This window comes from Morus notabilis, unplaced genomic scaffold (assembly GCF_000414095.1).
Source record: "Morus notabilis unplaced genomic scaffold, ASM41409v2 Scaffold89, whole genome shotgun sequence".
NCBI lineage: Eukaryota > Viridiplantae > Streptophyta > Magnoliopsida > Rosales > Moraceae > Morus > Morus notabilis.
Window position 1 is genome coordinate 53,527 of NW_010357100.1, and position 8,625 is coordinate 62,151.

The following is an 8,625-nucleotide window of genomic DNA, read 5'->3' on the forward strand; positions in this document are numbered from 1 at the left end:
TGTTTACCGTAAGTAAAATAATTGTCCCTGCGTTGATCAATGTTTGAATATTCAATTTAGAGTTTTTGTGCTACTCAAAAAAAAAAAAAAAAAAGGAGTTTTGTGGAAATAGTAAATCGAATAAAGAAATAAACAACTTTGTAGACTTTTAGTATCGTTCTCCCTTTCCCACTACATGATAATTGATATAGAGACGCGAAACTTTTTTTTTTTTTTTAAAAACAAAATTTTGACATAAAATTACAATAGAATATTCTTTTACTTTGGTTTTAGCTATAAGTGTCTCTAATTTTTTTTTCCCTCAAATGAAATAAACTTTAAATGAGTTTAATTTAATTTTTTAAGTAAAATCGTCCAAAATTGTGCATTTATATTTGTACGGTAGTATATCTAATTTTTAATTTATTTGATTTTTCAAGATTAAAATGTGAGTATTTAAAAATTAAAACTTAGGATATAATAACTTTTTTAAAAATTATGTGAATATTGTAATTAAAAAATCGAGGACAAATGATGGAAAGAATTGTGAAAAATAAAGAAAGAAAATCTTAGCTCTGCTGCTAATACAAAGACAAAGTCATGACATTTTGAAAAAAAAAAGACATTAATCATATCATTGCATTCGTTTTTCTTTTGGGCTAATAGGGAGAAAGAGGGAAATAATTTGAGATGAATTAAAATTAATAGGCCAATAGTTTACATAAGTTAATAAATAGGCTAAATTATTGTTTTCGTCTATAACTTGTCTGGTTATGAACCATAACTTGACAAGTTATTGTCCATAATTATCTATAATTTGTCTGGCTATGAACCATAACTTAACAAGTTTGTTCATAACTTATCTGGTTATGAAGCATAACTAGACAAATTATGACCTATTAATTTCTATAACTAAAAATTGGCTTATATAATTTCTTAAGCTTTTTATATTGGCCTATTTTCTACTATTTTCCATCATATTATTGTATTCTTTTGCTGAGGCTAACAGTAAATGCACATGGATTGGACTTTAAAATAATATTATCAGTATTCCGGGGCCTACAGCCCTACCACTACCACTTTGATCTCTTTTATTTTTATTCTTTTTGTTTTCTCAAATTTGTGTTATTACAACAAACACAAGTGTAGCTGCCATTAATGCTAACCGATAATAATTTTCAGAAACCGAAAGAAGAAATACTAATCGAGAATATTACTGTGTCAGCTTTAGAGTGTGTTTGGTAAGAGGGAGAGATGGAAGGAGTGAGAGGAGGTGGAGGGAGAGATGTAGGGGGAGAGAACAAATTTTTGTTTGATTGGATGGATGAGAGAATGGAGAGGAGGCATGGAGAGAGAGAGTCTCCCTCTAAGCTCACTAATTTGGATCCTTACATCAATGGAGAGATCCAATCAATCCATCTAATTTTAAAACTAAAAGTTTATTTTACCCCTAAAAAAATTATTGCCAAATAATTAAAACGGACAATATAGTAATTAGACAAACTGTTGAGATTTGTTATTGATCCTTGTAATCTCCTTTGTAATTCTTTCCTAATTTAGGGACACCACAGTTGTATGATGAATATGAACAAAATAGTTATGCTTGATTCTAGGACGTGATTCTGGGATAGCTGATGTATTTTCTACCTATATAACCATGTACAGACTAATCACAAAGTATGAATAAAAAATACAATTTCTCTACTTTTCAAGTTGGTATCAGAGCCTCTAGATTCTATCTCACAATATAGTAATTAGACAAACAACTATCATCTATCTTTTTAATTCTCTCTGACTCATATCAAACAACATGAAGAATTACTATAAGCTTATCCATTCTTCTTACTTTTCATCTTTCAAACTCTCTCTATCTTTAATACTCTTCATCTCTCTCAGCAAAGGGAGCCTTATTACTATATTTTAAATGATAACAAGACAAGATTAAACAGAATAACTCGAATTAAAAAAAAAAGCTAGTAGAAAACATTTACAGAAAAATCGTAGTAGTTTTATTTTCAATCATGGATTGTTTCCCCATTCCCCACGACTATCAAATTTGGATGGAATCAAAAGTTTATGGAGGACTCAACAAGTGCTAATTCAACAAGAAAAGATGCGTACACTTTGTACTTTAACTTCTTAGCTAACCTTATGAGTATTTTTAAGTAGGCCACAATATTTAGAAAATTACCCTAAAAAATTACACCCAGACCTATATTTATATACACACATATATGCATAGATAATGGTAGCCAGCAAAAATGCTCAAGCTTTCCTTGGTAACATATATCATATAGGTGTATGTATATCTATATGCGTGTCGACCAAAGACTCGTGTGTGTGATCCAACTCATAACAAACCAGCAATGATCAGATCATTCTCCTTACATCATCACTAGCTGCTTATAAGTAATAAGGGAACAAATTCCAACATTATTTATAAACTCAAAGACAATTAAGAGATTCAAGGTTTCAATTGATCCCAATTTATCGCATTAATCATAAATTCTCAGAGCAATAAGCTTCTGCAAAGCAGCCAAATAGTTAGGCCTCCACTAACACGAGAACAAGCTGAAAATTAGGGAAATGTGCGGTCCATTTCAGCAAAACGGCTTGTCGTACAACAAACACAATGACGCCACAATAAATAAATAAAAACTAAACGAAAGATCAGTCCTCAAGGGATAGCAATATTTATTACAAAACAAAAGAAAAACGACGATTAAAGAACTCTCCATCACTACAATAATAAGATCTAAAGAGTGTAGTACTTCATTATTTCTTGAGGAATTTCTTAAACCAGTGTGATGAGAGTTTAGGGTATCTTTTTTGCCCATTGTTGAAATCCACATAGTAAATGCCAAACCGAGAAGTTTTACCCCAAGCCCATTCAAAGTTGTCCAAGAATGACCATGCAAAGTATCCTTTCACATTGACCCCGTCCCTGCACAAATTTAAAATTTTATCCAAATTAAGTCATGTCATGTTAGATAAAATAATCGGGCTAAGAGAGTTAATTAAAACTGGTTAAAGACTAATTACCGGATAGCTTCTGAAAGTTTAGTGAGATGTTTGAAGTGGTAATCAATTCTGTGGGTGTCATTTAGGGCTTGTTTAAGCGATAATGTGGGATCATTTTTCTCACTAACACCTGCATGTACGTAATTAGCAAGAATTAGAAAGGTACTGATTACTCAGATAATTATTAATTTACTAATAATAATAATAACAATTAAAGACTAATTACCGTTCTCCGTCACGTAAATTAGTGGATTGTTATACTTTGTCCTCGTGTACATCAAAAGGTCATAAAGTCCTTGCGGATAGGCATAAAGCCAGAATGAACCAGAAGCCTGCAATATTGGCATATCACAATTAACAAACTTTACAAAGCAAAGAAGAATTATAAGATCCAAATTGCTTCTTATAATAGTGCTCATCAAGAGTACTCAAGCATATAGTTAATAAATAATATATAATTGGTATATATATGTGTACGTACTTGTGTACCAATGGGGACACCATTTCGTACGGCTGCCATAGAGAACATAAAAACATTTGTCAAAATTAAATTAATATCCCTAATCTCGATCTTCTACCTAAATTAATTAACTTAATTAACCCGATATTATACATATATACCTGTAGCGTTTGCACGAGAGTCCGTATTATAGCTGAGTTGCAAGTTATTGTGACTAGGCGCATAAGCTGCATAGTTACTAGTGTAGTAGTTTATTCCTAGAAAGTCATATGACCCTTTAACAAGTTGGGATTCCTTTTTGGTGAACTTTGGTAATCGGTTTCCTACTAGAACTCGCATGGTATGTGGATAGTAACCATATACCAATGGGTCCAAAAACCTGCAATAAAAAAAATAAATTAAAGAAATTAGTTACAAAACCATATAAAATATGGCACAAAAATTAGTTATATATATTCTCTGAGCTTAATACCATCCTAGCGAGAAATCAACGGATCTTTTTGCAGCATTCACGTTGTGCCTTGCGTCTGAATACGGCACATACCAGTCGCTTACCAGTGTTATTCCTATCGAGCCCTTTTGAGATTCCTGCAGCACACACACAGTTTTTAACTACTCTCATAAATAGTTGAATCTCCAATATTCAACTTAATCAATATTGTATTATTTATTAACTATTAGATCTGTGATCGTCAAATTTATTATACGATAATCACCTGATACTTCTCCCGGTATACTTTGACTGCGGCAGCGTGAGAGAGGATCAGATAGTGGGCAACTATATACGGTTCTGTCCCTGAATCCCCACCGGTGCAATTAGCGTTTTGCCACGCCGAACATCGGCCCGGCGCAAAAATCCCACTTACGTAACCATTCGTGGTGTAGACAGATGGCTCATTGATGGTGACCCAATGCTTTACTCTGTCTCCAAATTCCTTAAAACAAAGGTCTGCGTAGTCTTTGAAATGGTTCCTGTATATATTGTGTACAGTATATAAAAAAGCGAAAACCCATGAAAAACGATTTACGATAAATGTGATTAATTACACTTCTGCAATCGATATTTGACAAAGACTTACACAATGCGTGGGCTTAAGAAACCGCCATACTGGTCCTCTAGAGTTTGAGGAGTATCCCAGTGGAAGATAGTCACAAAAGGTGTCAAACCTATATTAAGCAAAACATAAGCAATTAAGATATTGTTATGACGTAGGATAACGTACTACTATGTATAATGAGGTTTTATGATATATATACATATATATAATCACCTTTGGCTAGGAGTTCGTTTATGAGATTGTTGTAGTACTTGACTCCTTCCTTGTTCACACCCCCATTTACTGTTCCATCTGATCAAAGGAATTATATGTAAAAATAGTACACACACACCTTTAGCTGAAAAAAATAATAAATGTGGGCATTTGTTTTTGAGTTTGATTTCAGCAAAAAAAAAAAATGGCATGTATTGTAAATAGTTTAAAAAGAACTAGGGGGTTATAATTGATCTATCCAAATAGCGTATTATCTCAAATTTACAGTATTACATGATCATAATGATAGTTGAAGACAGCGAACTTACTTGGCAACAACCTGGTCCATGAGATGGAGAATCTATAAGCATCCGTATTCATTTCCTTCATAATCCGCACATCTTCCTATATATATATATATATATATATATATATATGGTATAATGGAGCAAATTTAGTAACAAAATGAATTAGCCACAAAGATTTATTCATTTCTAATTTCTTAAAATAATTTATTTTTGGACTAATGTTATTTTTGTCTCCAAATTGTAAGTCAAATCTCCTTACTTCTAAAAGTCAGCCCAGAATGCATCAGTACCAATCTATTAACAATCAATAGACGAAAAGACTAATTTTGAATGACGTGATAAATAAAAGAACTGGGTCAATGGTATTTTAAAAGTCAAGAACTAAGAAATCATATGGATTATAATTTGAATGCTAAACTAGGAAATTTAGCCTATATTTCTTATACGGCACGTCTTCATTAGCATCATCATCATTATTATCATCATCATCAACATCATCATCATCATCATCTTGTTTCACCTTGTAGCGGTGATACTGATCAGTTGCTACATCCCCGTTGCTCCCGTCGGTTATCTTTTCTGCAATGCACCACGAGATAAGATATGCATATTATGTGCACATATATACAACATAAATATAGATTGCGAAATAAATAAATTCAAATACATATATAGATATATGTCATATAGTTTGCTTATTCTTGTTGTTTGCTTTTGGTTTACCATGAAAAGCACCTATTTTTTAATATTATTATTTTAGGTCTCTTCAAAAATCCATTGAGATATGCAGTCGTATATATAGGCTTTTTAAAACTTTCATATCTCTGCATGTATCGTAGCAAGGGATATTTTTCAGTTCAAACTGCCATTATACAGTTTTAGAAACTCCAAACTAACTTAAACCACTTCTAGCCGTTTGGTGCGTTTGAAACCAAGTAATTTAGATTTGGGGCAGTTTGAAACCGTGGTTTTGGATTATTCAACGACCTATTGAATTTTCGTATCATTAAAATCATAAAAATGAGCGCAAAGCTTTCGTCCATTAGATTTATTTTTAAATATTAAACTTTAATAAAATCTAAATAACTTTAAACGGATGCAATGATCAAACGAAATAATAAAGATGAAATACATAAAAGTTATTATAAAATCAACTTTTGAAGAACTAATACATTTTTAACCATTTGAAAGACATGATTGTTATACTTTCTTACGTGCAACCTCCGCTAAAATGAGATGCCAAAATATTAATTAATAATTAAAAAAATGAATTTGCGTTTGATGGTTTGAAACAGCGATTTTGAAATCCCAAATCAAATCAAGTAAAAAAAATAACGATCCAGTTCAAATCGAACCAATTAACCTTATATGGTTTTGGCTGTTTTAAAAACTAGCAACTTGCTGATCATATGAGCCCAAAGGCAATAAAATATAATCTACGCAAAAGCTAAATGTCGAAAATTTCTTTTGAATATGGTTATTTGCAAAAGAAAAGGAAGAAAAACATTAATGAAACAGAAAGAGAAAGTACAGAAAGATCAAGAGAAAAACCTGGGTATTTGTGAGTGTAAGTATCCCACAAACTTACTCCCCTACCACCTTCGTTCCAAGCACCTTCAAACTGATCAAATTCACAAACTCAGATGCATATATAACGTCGACACACACACACGCGCAAAAAAGATGAAAAGAAAAATCCACAAAGTTAAGTGCGCATATATATATATATATATGTATGTAAATTGTTCAGATCATAGAATGTGGAAAATTAAGCCTTCGTTTAAGCCTTACTCGATTACCTGATAAGCTGATGAACCTGTTCCGAAGATGAAACCAGCTGGGAAACTGCTTCTGTTGAGGAAAACGGTGTCGTATTTTCTTGATATATTTTGAGCTAGACTACTTGTAGCAGCTGCATAGCCAAAAAAAAGTAAAAAGACGTGGCTAAAGAAGATTAGTGAGAGTTGAGATGTCATCATGATTTTGGTTACTTTTGAGAAATGGTGTACGTCTCCACAGTGCATGCGAACTGTCTTTATATAGAGAAAAAGGGCAGCAGCGGAAATTTAAAATCATTTTTTTCTCATAAAAGGAATGGTCTTTAGTCCGGCAGCAACTATTTACTTGACTTATTCGGTAAGTAATTTTCAACCGTTCGATGGAAATGGACGGGTGGGATTCATCACATCCTTGCAGAAGCATTCACAAGTGCTAAGGGAGAAGGAAGAGTGAGGTTGGTGGCCACGTGAATATGTGAGAGACAAGGGATGATGTGAGAGACAAGGGAGATGGCTGCAGGGAAAAAAATATATTAAAAAAATGTGAAACCCAATTAAAAAAAAAGTTCTTTTTCTGAACAAAACAAAGTGTGAGGCTTAATCGTTTATGGAGGGGGAAAGAGCATAGTAAAAACAACAGTTTTTACAATTTTACAGTAAGCGAAAATGTAAGGATCGTGTATGTAAAATTTCATTATTTTTTGACGTCGTTTTTATTTTATTTTATTTTTTAAAGATGAAAAATAAAGAAAATCATAAAAAATAGAATATTCATCAAAAAATAGTGCCACTTATTGCATTAATTGCTAAAAATCATATATTAATTTTAGAATGTAAAAAATAAATAAAATTGTACATTTTTTACCCATCTCGGCCTCTAAGATGGCCCCTGGGCGCCCTACTACGCGAGCCGGTGACTTTTTAACAGGTTTTACTTTTTTTTGTCAATTTTTGAGGTAATTTTTTTCTGGCATGTCTAGAAAAATGTAATGATTGTGTCTGTAAAATTTCATTATTTTTTGACGTCATTTTTATTTTATTTTATTTTTTAAATACGAAAAATAAAGAAAATCATAAAAATAGAATATGCATAAAAAAATAGTGCCACTTGTTGCATTATTTCTTAAAAATCATATATTAATTTTAGAATGCAAAACATAAATAAAAAGTAAATTTTGGTATTTTATATTATATCGAAATATGCTCTTAAGATTTTGTATTTTTAATAATATTAAAACAGTATTTTAATCTTTTTAAAAATATCTTTTTGATACCTTAAAACTAATTTTTAGGACATGTAATGTCCAAATTACTTTTCTTATTAGTTAAATAAAAATTAATATCTATTATATATAATAAATGTGATGAAGCAAGCACGTGTCAACTAATTTTTATCTCTTTATAGTACCCTTAACTATTTATATTTTTTACTTATTTGTTATCTATTATTTTCTCTTACTTATGGCTTAAAAAACTGTTTAATTTGTGTTTCTCTTTATGTCATTCACCTTTTGTACTTTTTACTTACTTATTATCTATTATTTCTCGTACTTAAGGCTTAAGAAAAACCCGGTTTAATTTGTGTTTCCATTTATGTCCTTCACCTTTCGTATTTTTTACTTATTTGTTATCTACTATTTTCTCTTACTTAGGGCTTATGAAAAAAAAAATGGTTTAATTTGTGTTTCCATTTATGTTATTTACCTTTTGTACTTTTTATTTACGTGTTATGTACTAGTTTTGTGTTTCTATTTATGCCCTTATCAATTTTTGTATTTTTAATCTACTTGTTATCTATTGTTTTATCTTACTTAAGTCTTAAGAAAAAA

At 31.2% G+C, this 8,625-nt stretch overlaps 1 protein-coding gene across 1 annotated transcript; it reads right to left on the reverse strand.

Moving 5' to 3' along the window:
- Window positions 1-2,454: 2,454 nt before the first annotated feature.
- LOC21401356 (beta-glucosidase 12) lies at window positions 2,455-6,929 on the reverse strand. Its single transcript, XM_024164799.1, has 13 exons — window positions 6,818-6,929; window positions 6,570-6,639; window positions 5,539-5,597; window positions 5,040-5,115; window positions 4,732-4,809; window positions 4,540-4,627; window positions 4,177-4,432; window positions 3,933-4,048; window positions 3,622-3,839; window positions 3,482-3,513; window positions 3,227-3,332; window positions 3,022-3,130; window positions 2,455-2,923 (listed from the first exon to the last, which is right to left on the reverse strand). Exons 4-13 carry the CDS (start codon window positions 5,098-5,100, stop codon window positions 2,755-2,757), a joined length of 1,233 nt encoding a protein of 410 aa, XP_024020567.1. The 5' UTR covers window positions 5,101-5,115; window positions 5,539-5,597; window positions 6,570-6,639; window positions 6,818-6,929; the 3' UTR covers window positions 2,455-2,754.
- Between the last annotated feature and the right edge of the window lie 1,696 nt (window positions 6,930-8,625).